Genomic DNA, 24,979 nt, shown 5'->3' with positions numbered 1-24,979 from the left:
CAACCCATATAGAGAAACTAAACCCAAATGTAAGATGAATATTTATGGCATATAACCCATAATCTTGTAGAAAAGGAGTAAGGAACCTGTCACCTACCAGATGTTGCTTAATTACAACTCCCATCATCCTTAACCGTTGGTCATGCTGGCTAAGGCTGATGAAAGTTGCAGGATATTTCCAGTTGTAGAACATGTTCTGCCTCTTGTACACTGAAATTTAAAGGGGTGGGGGGAAAGATGCTTAGTTTTCAAATTATTAAGAAAGTACTCGTTTTCAAACTCCGAAGAAAGAACTAGTTTATTTTTGTGCAAAAGTGAACTATTTTACCAAAGATGTCATTCTGTTGGAATGGATTTACACATTAAACAACTGACTACTGACAAATTGCTTTTCATTTACAGTGGTGTCATGAAACCTGGTCTCAACGCAATCTTAGGACCTACAGGCTGCGGCAAATCTTCGTAAGTGTTAACTTATGGGTAAAGATCTATTTTCTGATAATATTAAATGTAACATTGTTACAGGTTTTTTTTTTTACATTCACAACCAGTAAGTGAGATTCTGTAATGAATGTGCATATTTGATCGGAACAAAACTCAAGACACATTTTCAAAATGGCATCAATCAAAACCAGAAAAGTGCAAGGTAAAAAGATTCAGCATGGTGTGCAGAAAATGGGTAAAAAGAAGTGTTTTTCCCCTCCTCTTATAATACCTTAACTTGGGTTATCCAACATGGCTGGATATTGGAAAATGCAGGGCAGACAAAAGGAAGATCTGCTGCACACAGTACATAGTTCAACTCTGGAATTTTCAACCACAGGGTGCATTGATGGTAACCCAACTTGGATAGCTTTAAAAGGGGATTAAGCAAATTCATAAAAAGATAATACTAGATTAATAATGGAGATGGCAGGACTTTGAATACCAGTTGCAGGGGGACATGAGTAGGGAGTGTGGTTGTGCTTGAGCACATCTGGTCGGCTAGCATGAGAAGAGGATGTTGGGCAAGATGCAAAGGCACCAAATTGCCCCAAGATTGAGGGGGCCTGATGCGTGACTTGCGTGTGTGACGTCACATTGTCCGGAGGACGCTGAGCACTCTGGAGGAGCTGGCCACTGAAGCTATGCTGCTCTCAGCTCCATAGTCAGCCTCCTCCACCCCCTCAACATTGAGGGGCCCCGACTCCCTTCCAACAAGTATTGAGGGGGCCGAAGACACCTTGGCTTCCTAGAGTTAGCGTACCTGGTTAGACAGGTTTTTGGGGTGATCCAGCAGGGCTCTTCTTAGGTTTGTAACAGTATGATCTTCAGATGTTGGTACAAGTAACTTTTCTTGAGTCCTTTGATTTTCCTTATAGGCTCCTGGACATTTTAGCTACAAGGAAAAATCCTAAAGGCCTGACAGGAGACATTTTGATCAATGGCTTCCCTTTGCCTTCAAATTTTAAATGCATTTCCGGATATGTAGTTCAGGTAAATAAAGTCTGTAGTAGATCTTTTATCACGGTACAGGTGTGATAGCTATTATTCTGTTTAGATAAAGGATTGTTATGATACTTCATGTGTTAATTGTCTGCCAGTGCTATCAGTGTCTCCTTTTCTGTGCATGATTGCTGTTAATCATGTAAATCCGCTCACCTTCTCTGGTGGGCACCATTGCGTGCCAGCATTCCCCACCCACCTCGCCTGCTGGATCCCACCCATGGATCCCACCCATCTGCTCAGTCAGAGAATTGTGAGTGGGCATGGGGGCGAGCAACCAGGCGGCAGGCTCAGCTGCCCCCGGCATATAGCGGAGGCTGCAAAGCTAGAGTTTTCTCTTGCACTGGCTGTTGATTTCATTCTACCTTGTACCTGGACATATGGAGTGGGCCATAGCTATTAGCCACCTGTCATCAGTGCTCATGAAATAACCATCTTCTGAGCAGGCGACTTTAGCCAACTCTGGTAATGTCAACTGACCTTCAGTGCCCTTTAGCGATCAATCAATACATAAAACAAAAAATAGCAGCCTCTTCTCTTGACACAGCACAGTAGCACTTTCTTTACTATGTTAATGCATACAGTGGTACCTCGTTTTACGAACAGCCCTGTTATAACAAACTATTCAGTTTATGAACTCCGCAAAACCGGAAGTAGTGTTCTGGTTTGCAGACTCTACCTCGGTCTACGAATGGAAGCCGAACGGTGGAAGGGCACCAGTGGTGGGAGGCCTCATTGGGGAAAGCGCACCTCGGTTTAAGTACGGAGTTGGTTTAAGAACGGACTTCAGGAACGGATTATGTTCGTAAACCGAGGTACTAACAATTATGCAGCAGTGATAAAACCTAGTATAATGTTCAATTGAAAATCTTTTTTTTAATCAATAAGGATGACATAGTGATGGGAACATTGACGGTCAGAGAAAATTTAGAGTTCTCAGCGGCTCTTCGGCTACCATTGTCTATGAGCAAAAAGGAAAAGCAAGAGAGAGTTGAAACAGTTCTCAAGGAACTGGATTTGTCTAAAGTTGCAGACTCCAAGGTATCTGTGTAGTGGCATTTAATACTGCCAAACATTAATGGTTAATGTCAGAACTCGTGTTATAAATAGTGGCAGATTATGCAGCCCCTCTGGCCATCTGCCACAGAGGCTTTAATTGAGATTCCTGAATTGTAGGGGGCTGGACTAGATGACTCTCAGGACCCAACTCTACAATTCTGTGATTCTCTCTACCTACCTCTGCAGGGAGTCTAAGTGCCCATTGTTTGCTACTTGATCATGAGACTATCTCAGCCCCTTTCTTATGGGATGCTGGTAGCATGGGAGATACTGCAGCACATCTCCCTTCTATGCCACTGGAGTAAGCTGAGGAGCCCTGGGCTGGGGAGAGAAACCTCACCACTCTGGCATTGTCCCATTGTGGAGATGGGAAGCTGCAGCCCTGGTGACCAAATGCAGCCCTGCAGACCGCTCTGTCTGGTCTTTGGGGCTCTCCCAGGCCACGCCCCCTCTTTCGACCACACACTCTCACCAGTCCTGCACCATACCCTCTTCAAGTGCTAGAATGTGTCTTTGAACTATACTCATGCCTCAGGCTTGCCTGCCTAGATGGATGGATGGAAGATAGAGAGGATGAGTGTGTATAGAAAACCTTAGGCTTTTGCTGGAAGGTACCATAGAGTACAAAGATAAAAGACCCAGACTAAGGTTGGCTGGTCTATAACAGCAACTAGTTCTCCTACCCTCCCTCTGGCCAGAGTTTGAGCAGCAGTGGGGGGGGGGGAGGGAGAGGGAGGGAGAGAGAGAGAGAGAGAGAGAGAGAGAAAGAAAGAAAGAAAGAAAGAAAGAAAGAAAGAAAGAAAGAAAGGAAGGGTGGGTGGGTTATGGGTTGAGTTCCAGAAAGACCTGTGGCTTGGGAAATGGATGTGTTATAAGCAGGGGTGGACTTTGGTAAAATGGTGCCCTGAGTAAGGACAAAATTTGACACCCCCCTTGAATATCTCTTATTTTCACGCCACCTCCCTCTTGCCTTCTGTTCTGTGCATACTCTCAAGCGCACTATGTCATAGTTGTGGCATATTTTGTGCCCCCTCAGCTCAGAGCCCCAAGAGGAGCTGCCCTAAAACCGCTGCTGGTTGTAAGAGAGGTACCTGAAAGATAGGGGTAATGACATCTTATGGGGGGGGGGGAAGAGGTCCAGAGATTTTTCCTGTGTGCTAACTGAAACATTTTCATAGTTTTGAGGATCCTCGTTTTGAAACTTCATTTCCTGTACCTAGATTGGCACCCATTTTATCCGTGGAGTTTCCGGGGGAGAGAGGAAAAGAACCAGCATTGGACTAGAGCTCATTACACACCCTACAGTATTGTTCTTAGATGAGCCGACAACTGGACTGGATGCCAGCACAGCCAATGCCGTCCTGCTTCTCTTAAAAAAGTAAATTGTGCTAGACTCTTGGAGACTGCACCTTATGGCTAATGATGTACTCTCTAGATTGAAGCAAGAGACAGACAGACGGGGGTGGGTGGGTGAAAACCTGTGCCAGGGCTGGAATATTGACAGTCTGATGTTCCTTGGCTTGGTTTGTTTTTCAACAAGGCAATTGTTTTTAAAGACAGCATTCCTTTTTTTGGTATTTCGTCACAGCTTTTATATTCACTTTCTTATGCAATAGTTTTCCCCATGCCTCCAACTCCCACAAGACAGCACTTAGGTTATGGTTATGTTGTGAGTTGTGTGACATGCTAAGTGGATCTGGGTAAATGAAGAGGGGTTGGTAAGAATTTTGCTTACAGTGCTGCTTAATGCAAGAGCCCAGTGTTATGTCCATTTGTGTTGTGAATGGTTTGGAACATTAAAACAACAGGTAATTACAGTAGTTGATGGTCTTTCCTGTGTTGCATTCAGGATGGCGGTACAAGGGAGAACAATAATCTTCTCAATCCATCAGCCCCGGTACTCTATTTACAAATTGTTTGACAGCCTGACGCTACTTGCTGCTGGAAGACTTCTTTATCATGGCCCGTGTGAAAATGCTCTTCCATACTTCAAAGGTCTTGGTGAGTTTTCATGTGGTATGTCGGTCCCAGCGCCTGCCAACCTAGCAGCTCGAAAGCACCTCCGGGTGAAAGTAGATAAATAGGGACCGCTTACCAGCGGGAAGGTAAACGGCGTTTCCGTGTGCGGCTCTGGCTCTGGCTCTGGCCAGAGCAGCGATGTCATGCTGGCCACGTGACCCGGAAGTGTCTCCGGACAGCGCTGGCCCCTGGCCTCTTGAGTGAGATGGGCGCACAACCCCAGAGTCTGTCAAGACTGGCCCGTACGGGCAGGGGTACCTTTACCTTTTACCTTTATGTTAAATTTAGACCCAGAATTGAGCATGAGTCTTTTCAAATTCCTGGATCCAGCAAGAGTTGAAATCTAATGGAGGATCCCATGTTGAATTAGCCAAGCAGGGGCCATAATGGCTGCTTACCCAGTCCATGGGTGGGCAGCGGTTGCAGTTCATTATGTCCGGTGAGTGGGACCGCAGTGGCCCCTAAGTATGGGCCTTTAGTTTTGTTGGCATCCCTCTGTCTTGGGAGACAGTGGAAGAGTGCAGAATGTGGAGAACTGAATTTAAGACTGAAAACATGAGAAACTGAGAGAACCGAAAGTGACAATTCGTTCCATCACTACCTGTAAATGTGTTCTCATTAAAGCTGCCTCAGCTGCCGGCTATGTAAAAATAAACCATCTTTTATTCACAGGTTATTTGTGCGAACCATATAACAACCCTGCTGATTTTTTCCTGGACATCATTAATGAAGATTCAACTGCTGTTGGAATGAGTAAAATGACCATCATTACTATACGTATGTATTCTGAAAGTCTTCAGAGTTACCATACCTTGATGAATCTGTGTGTATCAGCACCAAACCACTTCTCTCTGTGTTTTTTTAAAAGTACTTATCCATTTGGCCCTAAAATGTGATAGGAGGTTCTACTTTTTTGTCAAAAATAATAGAATTGGCAGAGTTACTAGACCAGATTTAAGTAGCTTCTGGTCTAATCAATCACAGCCCTAAGACAATATTGGGCTGCATGCACACTGTTCATTTATATTACATTGTAAGCACATCACTTTCCCCAACAAATTGTGGGTCATACAGTTTACCTCTCACAGAGCTATGATTCTCATCTCCTTTAACAAACTGAAGTTCCCAGGATTCTTTGGGGGAAGTCATGTATGTTAAATGTGCCTTAAAAGTATGGTATGTATGCAGCCTTAGAGAGTATTCCTAACTCTCCAGATCCTCTGGCTGGAGTGCTTTCAGTTTGGGGCAGAGGTGCTTCTCCACCTGTGTAGAGCAGCTCTGCTAGCAACAGAGGGACTGGGGAAACAATTACCGTATTTTTCGCTCTATAAGACGCACCAGACCACAAGACGCACCTAGTTTTTGGAGGAGGAAAACAAGAAAAAAAAAATATTCTGAATCTCAGAAGCCAGAACAGCAAGAGGGATTGCTGCGCAGCGAAAGCAGCGATCCCTCTTGCTGTTCAGGCTTCTGGGATAGCTGCGCAGCCTGCATTCGCTCTATAAGATGCACACACATTTCCTCTTACTTTTTAGGAGGGAAAAAGTGAGTCTTATAAGAGCAAAAAATACGGTATGCCCATAGAAAGATCTGTGGGCATAGAACTACCATCAGTATTTTTGCTAGCCGTAGACTGTGAAACGCAGCATTTCAGTGTTCACCCAGAAGTAGCTTTGGATCTGTTGCAAGATGGTCAGTCTGTACACAACCTAAGATAGTTCAGAGTACACAAACTGTGATTTAATTTGCACCTGTTGCTCATTTGCAAAGGAGTAACCTCAGTTTTCATTATCACCCAAAACAGCCATTGATGAAGACAATGACATGGAAGACACTGACAGCATTGCATTAGGATTAGCCATACGCTTTACCAGAAGTGCTTACTACAAACAAATGATGGCAGACCTCGATGCACTATCTTCTGACGATAAAAAGAAGACGACAGCTTATAAAGGAATTCCGTACACCACACCCTTTCTTCATCAGCTCAAATGGGTGTCCAAACGCACATTCAAAAATCTGATTGGAAATCCACAAAATTCCACTGCCCAGGTATCCCAAATAAACCTTTTTTTTTTTGGTGGGGGAGATCAATGTTACTAGGAAGCTATGCGGGCTATTTAAAAATGAATTTAATTTAAATAACCAAGAGCTATAGGAATCGTTACATTTGATATACTGTGGGTGGGTGTTGGGAGAGGACAGACATAACTTACATGGTGTCAGTGAAGTGGACTATTCAAAGAAACAAAATAGCTCAGGCCTAGTGAGCACAGCAATACTTCCCAGCAGATCTTGCGCCAAGCAGGCAGTCTCCGGAGTCTCCTTCTCCCTTGGCTCCTTCCCAAGCACTTTGAGACTCCTTTGTCTTGGCTGTCTTTGCTCCGCCCTCTTCATACCTCTTTGGGTTCTGGGAGACCAGTGGGGAAGGGAGCTGGTCAGAGCGGAGGGGGAGACTCCCTAGCTTCTTCAGCAGCCTGCCTCATCTCTGTCTCTTGGCCTCCATCCTCTGCTTCTTCCTCTGGTTCTAGACTGCTCTCTGCCACAGCCCCTTCCTGCTCACTAAACCCTGTTACCTCTTCAGCTTCCGACTCCGACTCCTCCTCCCAGTCAGCTCCCTTTTCTCCCTCTGACCACTCATTCTTGTCCCACCACCAATGCCCAGGCTCCGAGCCTTCTTCCCTTGGGGGTTCCCCAGCTGGTGGCTCCCGCCGCTCCTCTGCGTCCAACCACTCCATCATACCTGAACTGTATGTGTCCTCTTCTTCCCCTGGGAAGCACATTTCAAGGACACGCCTGTACTAGAAACATCCACAAGTTGAATGTGACAGAAATGATGAGGGACAGGCATGGGCAGAGCTAACATTGTCGTCCCTACTGTCCTCCTCATTGATTTTCTGAACACTGGGTCATAATGTCTGAAGAGAGCCGTAGAAAACAGCAAACAACAATGTATTGCTGTTCCAGCAGGTATTCTATCCGAAGGACTCTTTGAGTTTCCCTCTCACACAATGTGTCCATTCCTTTCGCTATGACCTCCACTTCTGCTGCAAATTTGTCAAGAATTCTGCAGCAGTTTTCAAAGATATGTAGTGATTGCTAATCATCTGTTCAGAGGCCGTGAAGTTAAAAGCTTTGTGTGTGTATGTTGATATTATGGGGATCCCTATTAATTGCTTTGTAAAAGCTTGACCTTGTGACAAGAATTAGGATTTTAAGAACCTATAATCTTCCAGGGTTAATGGGCCTGACTTTTTTCTCACAATCATTTCTATCTCCCTAACCTCATTAGGGATGGATTTTGAATGCATTCTTAAAAAGACTCCACATTTCATTAAGCCTTTTTTTTCCTTTTTGGTAATCTTCTTAAATTGGTCTTGATATGATCTTTGTTTCCCACTTCAACTGGCTTAGCAGTAGAATTATCCCTGACATTTGGTCCTTTCAACAAGTCCTTAGCACTTCGGTACCATGTATCAAGTGCACTTTTAGTGTTAAGGCTCAGGCAATCCCTCCTGCTTAAACACGACTGAACAGGCTGTTACCGTCATCTTGGCTGAGATTTTCATCACTTTTGCTTGTTCTTAAGAAAGCAAAGCATAGTTTTTAATCAGTTTGATCGTTGTCCTCTCCCTCCTTCTCTCTGTATATTTCATATAGAGAGAGATACATATAAATGTGTGTGTGTGTGTGTGTGTGTGTAAATTGGCTGGGCAATTTTATTGCTCTGTATAAATGTGTTTAAAGGGATGTGGGTGGTGCTGTGGTCCAAACCACTGAGCCTCTTGGGCTTGCCGATCAGAAGGTTGGCGGTTCGAATCCCCATGATGGGGTGAGTTCCTGTTGCTTGGTCCCAGCTCCTGCCAACCTAGCAGTTTGAAAGCACGCCAAAAAAGTGCAAGTAGATAAATAAGTACCACTCTGGTGGGAAGGTCAATGGCATTTCCACGTGCTGCTCTGGTTTCGGTGTTCCGTTGTGCCAGAAGCGGCTTAGTCATGCTGGCCACATGACCTGGAAAAACTGTATGCGGACAAACGCCGGCTCCCTCAGCCTGTAAAGGGAAATGAGTGCCGCAATCCCAGAGACGTCTGCAACTGGACTTAACTGTCAGGGGTCCTTTACCTTTACCTTTATAAATGTGTTTAACAATACCTGGTTTGTTCCAAAATCTGGCAGAGTTTAAACACACCTCTGTTGGATTTTACCTTGTAAACATTTAGTAGAATTGTTTTTTTTTCAAATTCAAGTTGAGTCATTTAAGTTATTATTTCTAATAGCATTTCAAAGCAAACATTATTTTACAAAGGGGGGGGAGTTGCATAGAATTCAAGAAATAAAAGAAAGAATAAAAATGTAATTAAAGAACCAGTATTAATATTTAATGCAACAGGTGTGCTTTCTCCTGTTTTCAATCCCAAATCCATAGACATGCTGTGGGACATGTGAATGAAGCTTGTAGACCACTGGTGGTCTACAGACCACAGTCTGGGAACCCTGTTCTATGTTACAGTAAAGATGCAAAGCCTATTTTTATAAGTTACCTAGAGTGATATGGTTACTTCTTCTTCTGTGGTTTCTCCTATGCCAAAGTATGGTTTGTATCTACCATTTACTTAGAGAAGACTGATTGAAACAAATGGGAATTATTAACTTGGGTCTGATTTCTGTGGGTCTGCTCAGTTGGATATTTAGTTGGATACAATGTTATGTTCTAGGACTAGTATGCCAGGCATGACCAGTGTGGTATATCAACACACATCCTTCCCTAACAAAGTGCAGTGCTCATCATCACAGCAGGAGAGCAACTTAATAGATAACAGTTATTATACTTTCATGAAGTCCACTATTTTTCAAAAGTTTCCTTCTGCTCCTCACTCCTCCCTGCCCAAGACAGCATGTTTTCAATATGAAATATTCTTTCCCCGCACTAGATATGTATTGCCACTTTTCTGGGACTAATAGTAGGATCCGTATTCGCTGGAGTTAAAAATGATGCCACTGGCATTCAAAATAGGTGAGTAAACGCTTCAAAAAAAGAGAATGCAATGTAGCATCATCTTCAGCTAGTATTTATGTGCAGAAAAGTTTAGGTAACAAATTACTTTAGGACATATTTTATGCAGCAGTCTCCAATATATTTGCTTAAAGGTTTATTTAACCATGGGACAGGGAAAGGTAATTTTGCTAAGGCTTTTTTCCCTTTTAGAAAAAGTCTGGTATTGTCTGATTCTATCTGAGAAGGGCTTTCTAGAGTTCACTCATCTCTAGCAAAGCTGAGCCACCCAATTCAAAGCATCTATTTCTCCCATCTAAGGATGAGGGAGAAATTTGTTTTTTTTATGCATTTTCTTGTGAAACTACCGAATCTGCACCTAAACCAGAAAGCCAACTGAAGGACGGCTGTCTTTCAAAATTTGCACTTCGCCAAATTTTGCAATGCAGTTCTAAAGCTGCAATTCAGTTTTGCTCCGACGAAACAGTGTGCACAAAAATATATTAGAAGAAATAACATACGAAACTAAATTAGGTCGGGAAATTGCTTGCAGAAATGCATATGCTAGAAGAATCCACACAAAAATACGTAAGGATTTTTGCACAGATTTTTTTTTAAAGTTGCAGATTGATGCAGAAATTAATCTGTGCCTTGGTATCTCTAATTCTGTCACTTTTGGGTTCTCTTGTAGAGTTGGCGCTTTGTTCTTCTTGACGACCAATCAGTGTTTGAATAGTATTACGACTGTTGAACTTTTTATCACAGAAAAAAGGATATTTATGTAGGTAAAACTGTGTGTAATGGAAAACCAAGCTTACTCTTCTGCTAGTAGCCTTATTTGCTTACCTGTTCTTTGGTTGAGTAACTGATCAGTCAGTTCCACCTATGGAGCCCATGCTCACGGCCATTCTGCCGCACTTCATACTACTTATCAGCCCCTGGTTATGATAAAAGCCTTCTCTTCATTTGGTAAGGAGATACAGATGGCCACGCTGTCCTGGCTAAGAGTGCTCAGTCTGAATTAAAGTTTGGCTGTCTGTATGGGCTCTGGGTTTAGGGAGAAAGAATTCTCTAAAATAAGGGTGAGAAGCTTTTTCCAATCCAAGGACCACATTCTCTTCTGAGCAACCATGCAAGTGTCACATGTCCATGGTGAGTAGGGCCTGGGCAAAAGTGGGAGGAGCAAGAATTTGACCGTTGTAAACATAGACTAGTTTCTACACACCTTTCTCTGTCCTCCAACCGGACAAGCAAGAGGCATCATCACAATTCAAAGACACATTTCAGCCAGGAAGAACCAGGTATTGCCTGAGAAGAGGGTGTGTGACCTGGAGAAAGTATTAAGGGCCAGAAAAAGGAGCCTTGAGGGCCACATCCAGCCCTGCTCTATAGCATCAGTTTTGTCGCCTAAGGAATATGTGAATGTTGAGCCCATATTCAATTTCAGCAAATACTAGCTCAGCAGTTGCATGCTGGATGCGTTGTGGACCTGGGTAGAGCAAGCACACTTTCATTAAAGCTTATGGGGCCCCAGCTAAGTGGCAGAATATGTGCTTTGCATGTTGCAGAGTAGTGACCTCATATAATCATAGAGCTGTAGAGTTGGAAGGGATCCTGAGGATCATCTAGTCCAGTCCCCTGCAATTATAGAATCTTGCCCTTGGTGGGCTTGAACCACCAACCTCCTGGTTAACAGCCAGACACACTGATCCATTGTGCCACAGGGAAGACCAAGGACAGGACATGTTGCCTGAATAATCCTGGCACCATCTGGACACCATGCTATTTCTGTTCTTGATAGTAAAGCTGAATGTGATTATATTGGGGGAATCTTTCATAAAGCACTTTTGACAACCTCACAAGTCTATAAAGCAGGACATAACTGTTCTAAATAGATGAAACAAGCTTCTGGGAAATGTCTGGTACTAGTTTGAAAACTAGATTGAAAACTGCTGCCATTTATGAATCCATTTGTTGGTTGTGCAAGTCCTGAATGTGTATATTTTGTGTTGCAGACATGAATATATAAGTGGCTACTATAGAGTGTCTGCATATTTCTTCTCAAAGATATTAGCTGATATGGTGCCCATGAGGACTTTACCTGGCATCATCCTCACTTCCTTAAATTATTTCTTGATAGGCAAGTATACTACAAAAGTCATGTTTCATTTTTCCTTAATATAGATATTAGATGGTGGCAGGCAGATTGCTTGTTGCATATCACTGTTGTTGGAAAGCACAATATGCTTATTTTGCCACTTAAAACCATGTGTGTATTCAGACACACCCTCCCGTACCAGCAACTGGGGAATGAAGTGGACTTGATACTAGAAATGTTTATGCCATAAAAAAAATTTAGTTAGTCTTTAAGGCGCCACAAATGCATTGGTTGTTTTCCATAGGAGACTAACATGTATATTCCTCTGGGAATAAATAGTAAAGTTATTGTTTTCCTTTTGTCGACCAAATCTCACTTTTGATGTAAAATATATAATAGGTTAATTCTAAATTAGCAATAATATAAAACACATACCCAATGCTTGAGGTGGGGTAGGAGAGACCTGCTAACTCCCATATCTTGGCAGCCCCCTCAAGCACTGTATATGGGCTTGTGGGTTTCATTAAGACCCACTCACCCCAGAATTAGGGTGGTTAAAGCAGAAAGGGATAGCAAAAAGCTCCAAAAAGTTCCCCTGAGCTGGGGGGACTGAGCACTGAAAGGATAAACACAGCTCTTATGCATTTGTGAAAGTGATGCACACTGGACTGCAAATACAAATGTCACATATACATAGATGTGATTTGAGTGGACAGTGATTGATCAGGGTATCAGTCTTGGGGTTGTAGTGGAGAGCTGGATGAAAATGTTGACCCAAAGTGCAGCTGCTGCTAAAAAGGCAAATTCTTGGCTTTTCAGGTAACAAGATCATAAAACACTGTATTCTGTGTTCTGTTTACAATACATGTAAGGACCAAAAGCACCACAGTCAACAATGCTTTTTATTGACAAATAAAATCAGCTATGATATTAAGGCTGACATGCTAGTGCAAAGCTGCATATGTATACAGTTCTGCTCATGGGGAAACTTGCATTGCAAAATTTTGATGCTGAGTATGGTGGCGCTGTGGGTTAAAGCCTCAGCGCCTAGGGCTTGCCGATCGAAAGGTCGGCGGTTCGAATCCCTGCGGCGGGGTGCGCTCCCGCTGCTCGGTCCCAGCGCCTGCCAACCTAGCAGTTCGAAAGCACCTCCGGGTGCAAGTAGATAAATAGGGACCGCTTACCAGCGGGAAGGTAAACGGCGTTTCCGTGTGCGGCTCTGGCTCTGGCTCTGGCTCTGGCCAGAGCAGCGATGTCACGCTGGCCACGTGACCCGGAAGTGTCTCCGGACAGCGCTGGCCCCTGGCCTCTTAAGTGAGATGGGCGCACAACCCCAGAGTCTGTCAAGACTGGCCCGTATGGGCAGGGGTACCTTTACCTTTATGTACATCTACAGTGGTACCTTGGTTCTCAAATTTAATCCGTTCTGGGAGTCTGTTTGACTCCCGAAACACTTTGAAAACCAAGGCGTGGCTTCTGATTGGTTGCAGGAGCTTCCTGCACTCAATCAGAAACTGCGGAATCCACATTGGATATTCAGCTTTCAAAAAACGTTTGCAAATTGGAACACTTATTTCCGGATTTGCAGTGTTTGGGAGCCAATTTGTTCGGGAGCCAAGCCATTCAACTACCAAGGTACCACTGTGTTAACATTTTTAATTTGTTTCAGGTTTCAAGCCAACTGTGGTAGCCTTCTTTACCATGATGATTACTGTTATATTAGTCGCCTACGCAGCCAGTTCCATGTCTCTGGCAATAGCAACAGGGCAAAACGTCACGTCGGTTGCAAACCTCATCATAAATATTTGCTTTGTTTTTATGATTGTGAGTTTTGGTTGATTCTTCTCTTTCCCCTCCTCCTTTGCTGGGTGGGGGTGGGAATGTTTAGACAGATATTATGCAAAAAGGCCACATTGCCACTTTTCAGCCACCACCCAAAGTTCTATCACATGAACAGGATGATTCATAGGGGAGCAAATTTGCCTTCAGGGAAGTGGGTGGCGCTGTGGTCTAAACCACTGAGCCTAGGGCTTGCCGATCAGAAGGTTGGCGGTTCAGATCCCTGCAATGGAGTGAACTCCCGTTGCTCGGTTCCAGCTCCTGCCAACCTAGCAGTTCAAAAGCACGTTGAAGTGCAAGTAGATAAATAGGTACCACTCCGGCAGGAAGGTAAACGGTGTTTCCGTGCACTGTTTTGGTTCGCCAGAAGCAACTTAGTCATGCTGGCCACATGACCTGGAAAAACTGTCTGCTCCTGTCAGCTCCTTTGTCCAGTAAAACGAGATGAGCGCTGCAACCCCAGTAGTTCACGACTGGACTTAACTGTCAGGGGTCATTTACCTTTACCTTTTAAAGTTTGCCTTCAATGGCTGTAAGACTCCTAGATAGTGCCCGTTTGGGGTGAAGTCAAACTGTGAAAAGTTAGAGCACTTGCTGTGGCTGTTGAGACGGGTATGAGAGACATGGTTTTTTGCAGCTGTGGCAGATGAAGGCATCCAGCTGTGCTGCTGCAGATGCACCACAGGGTTTCTTATCTCTGCTATCCTCCCAGTGGTCATTCCTGTTCTGGCCACTGCTATGGATGTGCAACCTGTCTGTCTCCAGGCTCTGTGGTTGTCTGCAAGGGATTCCCACACAGTGGGGTTGATGTTGCCAGCCTTCATGCCATGTTTACAGACATAATGGGAGTTGCAAAGATGGTGCCCTAAGACTCTTTATCCCATGGAAAATGAATAGCCATTCATTCCCTCAGGAAAACTGTTTACTGCCATTAAACTAACTTACGATGCACCCCTGAAATGGGGGCGGTGAATAAAAAACACATACACAGTTTGCTGAACTTCAAAAAGTACATGCTTACTGATGATGGGTGCTCCAGAGGAATAACGTCTTGGTAAACATGAAATCCACAAAACCACTTTGTATAATTTATGGCGATGAGAATGAATTCTGGAAATGGCTGAAATCCTTTAAGAGCTCTGGGTGAAAAAAAAATTCTGTCAGTTTGACTTTCCCCTGTCTTTTAAAACTACTATTACCATTTGTAGGTTTTCTCTGGCTTGCTGGTGAACATCACAACCATTTCACCTTGGTTGCTGTGGCTGAAGTATTTCAGTATCCCGCGCTATGGCCTGAATGTAGGTATCAGCCTTTCCCTTTTTTTTTCTTTAGAAATGGTTCTGGAAATTTAGAACTCGCCACCAGATATCATAACCCTGGCTGCAAATTCGTATAACTGACCAGAGAACGTTATCTTTCCCCTCAACATTGACTCTGTTTTTTTAAATTTTAAATACTTCTTAAACACCCAAACTTCTAAGCAGTTTACATAAAATACGGTACGATAAGTTCTCTTAAGGCTGCACCATATGTGCAAGTGTTTAATAAAAACATGTTTGCTCGCTTAGCAAACACATTTTAATTAAACGCCACATGTTACTTTCGCTAATTTTAAATGCAGGCATTAAAATGCCATTGTGTGGGACCAATCTGGATTAGGACCCTAGTGTGGCAGGCGGGTTTTTTTAAAAAACAACAACAACAACAATGGCATTGATGTACCTTCAGTGATTTCTGCTCTTGGAGAAATATTAAGAGTCCCTTCTCATTTCATCAAGCAACTGCCTGGATGATGGCTCTGTTATACCTGGTTTGGGAATGGACGAAGGCTGTTTCTGATGGTGGAACTGCAGGCCTGCCCCCTTTCTCATTTACTACATTTACCTTTCTCATTTACTTTCTCATTTACCACATATTAAGCATTTGCCATACACTGGTTACTGAATGTGTGAACTGGGCACAAGCACACTTTCCACGTCCTTTTCTTTTAAATGAGAGGGTGAATTATGTGAATTGGACACCACTACATGATGAGCGGTGAAAACAAAAAACACCCCACCCCTTTTGGACCTGTGACTTGAGATCACAAGACAAAACGAAAGTGTGGAAAAGTTGATATCACAGTGACATCTAGTGATATAGGCTGTGAACTGCACAGTGCTGCCTGTTAACTCTCTTATGTGTTGGCGTACATTAATTAGAATCAAATATCCCTCTCCCCCGCCCACATTGTTAGTTTGATGTGAATGATTTTTGGACTAGGGGGAGATTGAGATTTTGTTCATTTTTGTTCATTTGTTAATTAGTGGGTCTGAGTATTGCTTTATTCTTTGAGCATGGCTTTTTTATAAAAAGGATTTTATACGAAACATTAATGTATTATTTGATTCCCCCCACTTCCCCCCACGGTAATATATACTGTATATCTTCCTTTTTTTTGCTGTAAGTCACTTGGAGAACTTCAATAAATCTAATAAATGAAATGCATATAAAACTTTAGGTGAAATAGGTATTTCTGCTACAAAGGGTGTGTGTGAATTGCAGGATTTCTTATGCAACATTTTCCAGTTATGTTCTTAAAAGCACCAACAGATCCTTGGTATATTAACTTGTGGCAAAAAATAGTGCTTGAAAGCATGTGAGGCTGTTCAGACAGGTTGCCTCTTAATGCGCACAGCGATTGACAGCCAAACTGAGAAATCTCAGCTACTTTTGGGATCTCCACCAATCCTGGAGAAGTAAATATAATGTGTAATGTTTTCATATCCTTAACAAGACTGAAATTCTTCTTGTTGTTTTGCCTCTTCCCAAAGATGTGAAAATATGGAAACCTTCTCAGGTAACAGCAGCGTAAACAAGCAAGTAATTCAGTTTTGTTTGTCTTTAAAGGCTTTGCAAGTAAATGAATTTACCGGGCTTAAGTTTTGCTCAGAACTTGAACAAGGGGTCAACGTAACCTGCATCGCTCCTAGTCCATTTACCATGTAAGTACTTGGCATGTTGCAAACAGTTGCGCTATACAGTAAGCTAAAAAAACAGTTATTTGGAGCTGGTTTCTTGGACATTAGAATTAACCGGGGGCTGCGGTGGAGTGGAGAGGAAGGCTTCACTGCATTACAGTCTTAGTAGGGGGTGTGGTGTGTGTATGTGTGTGTGGAGTGTCTGTGTCATCCTCAATCAACTAATAGCAGTGTCTTCTTTGTATTCCATCTTTTGTTGTCATTCTTCTGACATATTAAGAAACAGCATTGAGAGCAAAACAAGAAAACTAGGTAAAATTAGGGATAATGCATTTCTAACAAAACGTCTGCCTTTAACCTGTATTTTCTAGATGCACTGGAGAAGAATATCTGAAGATGCAAGGCATTGACATGACTTTCTTGGGCATGGTGAAGAATTACGTGGCTCTTATATGCATGACAATCATTTTCCTCTCTATTGCGTATCTGAAATTGAGATTTATTAAGAAGTATACTTAATCGAGCAGGGCACACATGCCTACTGAACACTACAGTGTATTTTTATGGTAAACATGTAATATATGTAAAGTATACAGCTGATTTATAAAACTTTTCTTTCTTTCTTTTCTTTCTTTCAAGAGAGAGAGAGTGGAAGGAAAGTGGCCATTGTGCCAATTGGAACTTTCCTCCCGTTAGCAATTAGCAAATAGCCGGGGATTCCGAATGGGACCGTGGGTGTGGCAAAGTGCCCCCCCCATGGTCCTAATCTGGCCTGTGACCTCCCCCACCAGTGCCATCTACGTATAAAACTATATGTATTTATCATCTACAATGTCACATTTAGATTGGCCTTGTCCTTCCAAACAGTAGTTAAGGTGGTCAATGTCTTACCCATACAAAATCAAACCAGAGGTGGGAGCTCACATGTGGGGATATAAATTTGCCCTTATGCAAACAGAGACTTTTGCTTTAGTTCAAGATCCATGGATTGAGTTGAACTGGGTCAAGAGACCACCTATTCCTACAACCTACAACAGGCCCATGGAACTAAATTGAAACCCAGCCTGTATCCCCCCCAACTAATAACACACACAAACTACTGCAAACCATATAAAGTCTTTATTAAGGGGGGAGGTGGTCACTATTAAACCAATACATCTTTGATCATTGTGGATAACTAATAACTTTCCAACACACCTTTGCTATTAAGACATTAACCGAAAAACAGGGGGTAACTCACACTTCCATTGTGTGAAACAAAAGGGATACAAAAACAGGTAGCTTCGCTGTCATACACTAAATGTATGTACGTTGTCAGTATGCATGGATAACCCATGAAATCTTATTGCACTTCAAAATGAAGTTTGTTATTAAGTAACAACATGTTACAACAATATATATAAACATATATATTAATATATATATATATAAACAAATAGGATTATGAATGCAAACATTTTGGTTTTTATAGCAACGCTGCAAATGTAAGATATAATGATTGTGATGGCTGTAAATACAAACAGGAAGACACAACTTTTGAAACAAGCACGCCAAGGCGCGTGTTGCAATGGCAGCTTCCCACTCTGCGGCTTGGCATCTGCGACAGCATGGCACGAAAGATCTGGGATGCCATTAGCACTACTGTGAGAAATCCCTGTGGACTGAAGCACCCTCTTGAAGACATCTAGCCCCCAGCAACAAAGCCAACTGAATGTGTCCCTATGAGTCATACTGTCACACAGGTTGTTGTTTTGGAAATGCACCACATAAAATCTTTCAGAAATCTAAAAGACTCTGACTTGCTGACTTTTGTGCTCTTGCTACATCACTAAATGACCTTTCAGGGTTTTTTAAAAAAAATTCATGTCTAATTTAAGCCACAACCCAACCACAATCAGTGCCTAAGAATAAAAAGGTAAAGGTAAAGGTACCCCTGCCCGTACGGGCCAGTCTTGACAGACTCTGGGGTTGTGCGCCCATCTCACTTAAGAGGCCAGGGGCCAGCGCTGTCCGGAGACACTTCCGGGTCACGTGGCCAGCGTGACATCGCTGCTCTGGCGAGCCAGAGCTGCACACGGAAACGCCGTTTACCTTCCCGCTGGTAAGCGGTCCCTATTTATCTACTTGCACCCGGAGGTGCTTTCGAACTGCTAGGTTGGCAGGCGCTGGGACCGAGCAGCGGGAGCGCACCCCGCCGCAGGGATTCGAACCGCCGACCTTTCGATAGAATGTTGTAAATTTCCTACCAAAAAAGAGAACTCTGGGTCCCTCTTGTGGTCCCTTTAATTTTCAATTAATGCAAGGTGCATTGCTAATACTGTTCAATTGAAAGGCATGAGCTGCCAGTCTGGCACCTCACAAAAGCTGCTTCCACAGTGGAATTTTACTGTAGGATAGACATACTTTCTGCATTATGTTCTGAGCAAAACATCCTAACCCTGCAAGTATCCCTCCTTCAGCTTTGGGGCGATTTCCTCAGGTGTAGGTGACCTGCCATCTAGCTGTTCATTCCCCCCATTTTTGCCAGTTATGACCTGCATAGATTCATCCAGCCATTTCCTTCTCTATGGTTAATACTCCTCTCTAGGAATCAACTCTTTATTATTTTAGCCCTTCCCTTCCCAAATTTCATTAATCAGTTTCTTACCCCATCCCAAAACTCTAGAAACAAGATGGGGGGCACACTTATTATCTGGGGTGCAACCCAGGGGTGTGGGAGGGTGTAGTTAATCCCTTCACCCTCGTGATGCAGCTCTAATTGAAATTGCTTCACCCTCTCAACATTTGGGGCTGGGGACACTGCCTACCAGGCTAAAGGAATGTCATTTGAATTTCAGAGGTCTGGAAACAGAGCTGTTATTCTGCTTATAGCTTGAAGCAGAGCTATTAAACAGGGTGCTATTAAACAGTACTTTTTCCTGGGGGGGTACTCAAAGGTACGCAGTACTGACACCTTTTTTTCCCCTAGAAGGAAAGCACTGGTTAAAAATGTGGCACTTGTAACAACTTCATGGCGAAGAACTTCTAGAAGAAAAGCACTGCTATTAAATCACCCATGTTTAGAGGCACACTGTGTGAAAATAGCATTTTAAGAACTAGAGGAGACTCTGCCTTCCCTTGCCATTTGAGAACTACTACTTGCTTGCTTGAGTAACAGAAAATTCCTGTGCCATTCCATGTAGAAAAACAGAAGAAGAAAAAGAGCATACCATCCCAGCCACATTATTCTGGACATTGTGTGATTTCATTTCTCTCTGGTGAATGAAATGCAGAGGTTACTTTTTTGGCAAGTAGTTAGGATAAATTACTGTAATACCTATTTCTCTTGAAAGCAGGCAACAGCTAATTATCCTTTGATTTGGACAGTTTCTTTAAAATACTATTAAGAGTACAGGATTTCCAGAATCCTGCTATCTTTAAGAACATACAGATAAGATTTGCAATTAAAATTGGTGTGTTTTATACTTTATATAGCAAATTGAAACTTGGTAGTTTAGGGGTCGTCATCCCTCACTCTAGAGGGCTAATTACATTTTTGAAGGGAACATAGTCCGGAGGGGAAGCCTCAATGCATCTGTATGAACACATGTAAAACAACTATTAACAGTGCAATCCTATGCATATTTACTAATGTGTTCAATTGTGCTGACTTTCAGGTAAGTGTGTATAGGATTGCAGCCTTAGTTATTGAGCTGACAGTTCTGAGCTTACTCATTTTCTATGGAAAGCAGAGAAATTTGTGACATTTCTGTAGATTCTTAAGTAGCTGGAACCGAGTCCAAGGCTGGATCAGTTCTGTTTGGTAGTGTAAGTGTTCTTGCACTAGCAGATGTGAAGGTTTTGCTATTTCACATCAGAGAAGTCCAATACAGCAGCTGTGCTGGTGGAAACTTGGTGCACAGCCTACTGTACAATCTATCGTGCGACAAAGTTACCTGCAACCTACTTTTACATTACTCTGTGAAACAGCCTTTTGCCAACAAAAGTATATCGCTAGGTGATTTTAATTGAGTGCTACATTAGAGACAACCCCAAATTAACTTTTCTTTTTAAATCACTTCTTAGTCTCCCAATTTTATATTTAAAAAAGCATCAACAGCTCGGCTGTTTCTCTGCATACCGAATCTGCCTCTGCATATCTTAGAGCTTCCTGTGACTTAGCCAAATCACTAACTGTGCGCAATACTCATAATTTTGTAGGCAAAGGAAAAAGTCTACTAGACATGGACATTGTTCCCACTGTTCCCACCTCCTCCGGCATCAATGCCTTCTGTGGACTGTGAGGAAGAAGGGCGGGAACTCCTAGCCCGGGACTGGCCGTTGAGCCCCATTGGAGTTCCCAGTCTGTGGCTCACTTGGGATGCCGTATCATCCGATTCCCATCGCTCCAGCTCTTCTCGTACAAGTCTCTCCATCTGATCCCTGTGGACTTCATTATCACGGCCCAGCCTGTCGTCCTAGGCACAAATATCATAGTGTCTGATCATACAAAGAATGCCCAAAGACTATGCATTTTATGAATTCTTAAATTAGGAAGAAACACTTATGTGGTTTAAATGGTTAAAAATTACTAACACAGCTAACAGAAACAATACTTTGTCTTAAGAAAACAGGAATAGAATGAAACAGCAAATTTGCAAGAACTGTTTGCATTTTTCCAGCACATGTGAGTTACCTCTGTGACCCCATCAAGCAGCCTCCCCAGCACCTCTTTCCTTTTCAGTTTTGCTCTCTCCATGGCTTCCAGCTTCACGATGACAGCGTCAATCTTAGAAACAATGCTGCCTATGGAATGCTCCATGCGATCCACTCGCCGCACCAACCTAGAGCCAAACATTTTTTTTTATAAGATATGTTTTTTATTTAAACAATGCGTACTTTATTTTGACTAGAGATTTAATGATCAAGCAATTCATGTTATACTTGTTAGGAAAAAGCCCCTCTGCCCTAGTGGTCCATTATCATGTACTTTTGCACATATCAGGCTCTTGCATCTCCAATGAAAAAGTAGTATAAGAACAGGCAGAAACCCCAAGGAGCCGCGGCCAAGCGAAGTGGTCAGTACTGAAGCAGCATCTGAATCAGGGAAGCCTCACTTTGAATTTTGCCTCTGACATGGACCTATGAAGTGGCCTTGGGAATGCCACTCCCATTCAACCTCCCATTTTTAGTAATGATAATAATAATAGTAGCCAACCTTGCAGGGCTGTTATATGGATTTCAGCAGTTTAACACATTTGAAGTACCTTGATAAATAAATCCGCAACGAAGCATAAATACATGGTTATTTGATTACAGGGTCTGTGAAATACTGCACACAACATTCCACAGAGCATGGCAATGGGAGCCACAGCTTCTTTGCATGGCAACTGTCTTCTGGAGCACACAAGAGGTGCCACTTTAAATTGAGAAAAACAGCCGAGAGCTCATGCTCTCTGGAAATCCTATAGTTCTACCGCTGAATATACAATAGCCTTGATTAAAAGGGAGGAAAGGCACCATGCAATGTTCTTTGAACATTCATAATCAAGTAGAATTCCCCTATATCTGGACATCTCAGAAGACAATCGATCAGTCTACACGTACTACTGTGGAAGGACACTAACAGGAGCAACCCAAGAACCTTTCAGCACCGTGCTCAGAATGCCTAGGCAACAGAATCAGCAACAATCATCTCCTATGCTTGCTGGCTGCTCATATAGCTACAACCCTATGCAAGGCTTTGCAATGCACAACAGAAAGATATCAAGATTAGAGAGTGGTCAGGATACTCAAGTGTTTCAGCTTATTCTAGCAGGATGACAGCATAAATGCACAGCTGTCCAGAAACAAGTATCCAAAAACAATACTCCCACATTCCTTTGCTGGCTTAGTCACAGGATGGCTCGTTGTTACTACCCATCTGTATTTAGTGTTATTTCCCCTTCTGTTTTCCACTGGAACAGAAGGATTTTCCCTCAGATATTTTTCAGCTGGATTCCTTCACATTATGTTCCGAGACGGAAGTTTCCAGAGGCAATACAGAACATTCATAAATCAGAGTTGGGAAGAAGGTAGACAGTGATCCACCAATGGAACTCTGAGCAATTTCTGGCAACTGCCTTCTCCCTGCACCTTCTCCCAAGACAAATCCAGCACTCCATTGCAAGCAGAAGCCTCATGCCCCGCTGGTTTGAATGCAGGCTGTTTTTTACATATATAAATGCTGAAAACAAACAAAGAAACAAAAGCAAAACCCATGAAGATCCTGCTTACAGCAGGAGCTCTTGCCTTTGATGCTAATGCCCACCCCCCAAGTAACAGATTCAAGTCTCTCTCTTACACACCCACAAGGGATACAAGCAACGTTTTGTTGCGGGGCTTTGCTTGTAAGTGATGGAGAAGGACCATAGTTCAATGTTAAAGCATCTGTTTTGCATTCAAAGGTCCCAGGATTCAGTTCCCAGCATCTCCGTGTAGGGCTGGGAATATCCCCTGCCTGAAATCCTGGAGGCTGCTGCCAGTCAGTGTAGACAAGACTGAACCTGATGGGCGACCAGTGGCCTGGCTCAGGTTGAGGTCGTTTCCTAGGATGCATTTCAAAAGGAATATCCAGAACTGTGTTGGACAAGGACATTGTTTTAAAAACCCCAAAATGCCTAATACTAACACTTGAAATTCTTCATACGAAACCCCGCTTGAGCTGCTGCCTCTCCTCCGGGAACTGTGTCCGCTGTCGTCGTCATCGTCCTCTTCAGAGTCATCCAGGCTCCGTGGGAAGCTACGGCCGCTCAGCGGACGATTCAGAGAGCTTCTGTCTAACTCTAAGTCCTCCTTGGTGAAAATAACAAAGGCTATAAGGTTCGTAGGGCAGGCACAATATCAGAAATACACAAAGCTCTCTTTCCTCCCGAGCTTGTTGCAACCAGGGACCCATGCTTGCCACAAACTGAAATCCAAAATTCTGCCTAAGTGAATATTTGAGACAGCCTCCTGCAGCATTACTCCACGTGTACTTTGTGCCTTGCCATTTTTACTTTCTTTATTCTGAAACTAACGATGGCATTTGTGGCTCGGCAAGGCCAAACATAAGGCATCGTTCTACTCTGCCTTGCACTGGTCCAAGACCTGCACAAGCAGAATACAGTACAAATGGAGCAAGCAAAAATAAGATAAAACTGCTTCGCTGAAAGCAAAAGCAGTAGCTTGGATTATATAATCCAGACTTCTAATAGCGAATACAGATAAAAACAGTATTTGTTCATTTCAAGAAGTCGTCCCGTGGTATTTAAACCATAACTCACCCTCTCTTTTTCCAAATCATCTCTCATTTGCTGATGTTCCAGCTCAGTCAATTCCTGATCTCCATCTTGGTCATACTTTGTAAAGATGGCTTCAATCTCGGCATCAGTGTGTCCCCTTCTGGAAATAAAACACACACACACACACACAAGCTTCAACAAAAGGTTGCCAAAGGATGCAGGGTAGGAGAAGTTAAACATTATGCATGAACAGGCACAAATCAGCAAATACAGTTATATAACTGCTCCTTGGATCCATGATGTTATTTGCTATCACTAGTATGTCTAAAATTGGCATTCCATAAAAAAAATCCATTGGAAAAAGATCAAAATCCACCCATCTCACAACAAAAGGTTGGTGAAGTTAATTACTTCTTAATGCACTATGTGGAAAGCAAGTTCAGGATGTTGAAAAGGCTACTCACTACCACTGTTCTTGAACTATGCTCACCAAGAGCCTTTTGCTGGGAGAATTTTTACAGAGGAGGACAGTCAGACTTACCCCTTCAGGTCTTGCCGCAGTTCATCAAAGTTCAATTTGCCTCCGCTTTGTCGCAGACTCTCTGAAATGTCATCAACTGGTGTTTTTTTAAGTTTTAATTTCACCATGGCTTTAGTGTAACCCTGAAATAGGAAATACAGTCTGTATATAGTCAAAGCTATAAAACTTAGCAGCATATGCTAGAACTGTGTATTTTTATGGATGCTTTCCTCTCACATTACCTTTGGTATGAATGCACTGAGCTTCTCCACATCAGGGGATTAACTTGGGAACGTTTTGTGTGACAAAACGCTTTCTAACTGACCTGCGACCTGTACATTGCTGCTTTCTAGTATACTGCTAAAGAGATCAATGACAATCTTCTTTAGCCGTTCTGTTTACTCACATGAAGATAATGACTTTCCAGGGTTCTAACATGCAGGGAGGGCCTCCCCACTTCAGAAACTTGCCCTCCCACCTGTGGAGGACTGTAAAGGAGAGAGTGATACACTGGATGGGGAAGAGACTGTCAGCTCTCCTTGCCAGGGATGGAAACCTTGGACCCTCCAGATGATGGACAGCTTCCATCATCCTTGATGGCTATACAGGTTGGAGCTGATGGGAGTTGCAAGTTCCAACTGCTGAATGCCTACAAGTTCCTTATCCCTGACATGTCCTGGGAGCTGCATTCAGGTACCTTCTTAAAATACCAGCTGAAGCTCCATGTTTAAATATGATTAATAAAAGGAACTGGTAAATTAATT

General features: G+C 43.0%; 2 protein-coding genes across 6 annotated transcripts in view; one reads left to right on the top strand and one right to left on the bottom strand.

The window, feature by feature from the left end:
* Positions 1 to 18,244, top strand: part of LOC307224216 (broad substrate specificity ATP-binding cassette transporter ABCG2-like) — a 23,066-nt gene extending 4,822 nt beyond the window's left edge. For 3 of the 4 annotated variants that reach the window (XM_079990853.1, XM_079990855.1, XM_079990856.1), the window contains exons 3-17: positions 403 to 462; positions 1,362 to 1,476; positions 2,374 to 2,526; positions 3,765 to 3,922; positions 4,394 to 4,545; positions 5,236 to 5,340; positions 6,368 to 6,615; positions 9,496 to 9,578; positions 10,249 to 10,338; positions 11,573 to 11,697; positions 13,325 to 13,479; positions 14,703 to 14,792; positions 16,384 to 16,478; positions 16,826 to 17,020; positions 17,926 to 18,244. In XM_079990853.1, the coding sequence (XP_079846979.1) occupies positions 403 to 462; positions 1,362 to 1,476; positions 2,374 to 2,526; positions 3,765 to 3,922; positions 4,394 to 4,545; positions 5,236 to 5,340; positions 6,368 to 6,615; positions 9,496 to 9,578; positions 10,249 to 10,338; positions 11,573 to 11,697; positions 13,325 to 13,479; positions 14,703 to 14,792; positions 16,384 to 16,478; positions 16,826 to 16,973 (1,777 nt within the window). In that variant the 3' untranslated portion in view covers positions 16,974 to 17,020; positions 17,926 to 18,244. The remainder of the gene's footprint in view (positions 1 to 402; positions 463 to 1,361; positions 1,477 to 2,373; positions 2,527 to 3,764; positions 3,923 to 4,393; positions 4,546 to 5,235; positions 5,341 to 6,367; positions 6,616 to 9,495; positions 9,579 to 10,248; positions 10,339 to 11,572; positions 11,698 to 13,324; positions 13,480 to 14,702; positions 14,793 to 16,383; positions 16,479 to 16,825; positions 17,021 to 17,925) is intronic. The other variant, XM_079990854.1, reaches the window with a different exon arrangement.
* PKD2 (polycystin 2, transient receptor potential cation channel) overlaps positions 17,559 to 24,979 on the bottom strand; it is a 23,635-nt gene continuing 16,214 nt past the window's right edge. The window contains exons 11-16 of one of the 2 annotated variants that reach the window (XM_079990769.1): positions 24,237 to 24,358; positions 23,738 to 23,855; positions 23,104 to 23,264; positions 21,130 to 21,277; positions 18,672 to 20,911; positions 17,559 to 18,355 (exon numbers count right to left, since the gene is read on the bottom strand). In XM_079990769.1, coding sequence (XP_079846895.1) covers positions 20,672 to 20,911; positions 21,130 to 21,277; positions 23,104 to 23,264; positions 23,738 to 23,855; positions 24,237 to 24,358 — 789 coding nt within the window. In that variant the 3' untranslated portion in view covers positions 17,559 to 18,355; positions 18,672 to 20,671. Of the gene's footprint in view, positions 18,356 to 18,671; positions 20,912 to 21,129; positions 21,278 to 23,103; positions 23,268 to 23,737; positions 23,856 to 24,236; positions 24,359 to 24,979 lie in introns of both variants that reach the window. The other variant, XM_079990768.1, reaches the window with a different exon arrangement.

Source organism: Podarcis cretensis (assembly GCF_951804945.1).
Source record: "Podarcis cretensis genome assembly, chromosome: 9".
NCBI classification, from domain to species: Eukaryota; Metazoa; Chordata; class Lepidosauria; order Squamata; family Lacertidae; genus Podarcis; species Podarcis cretensis.
The sequence above is the reverse complement of the archived record's forward strand: the minus strand, read 5'-3'. Positions and strand labels throughout refer to the sequence as shown.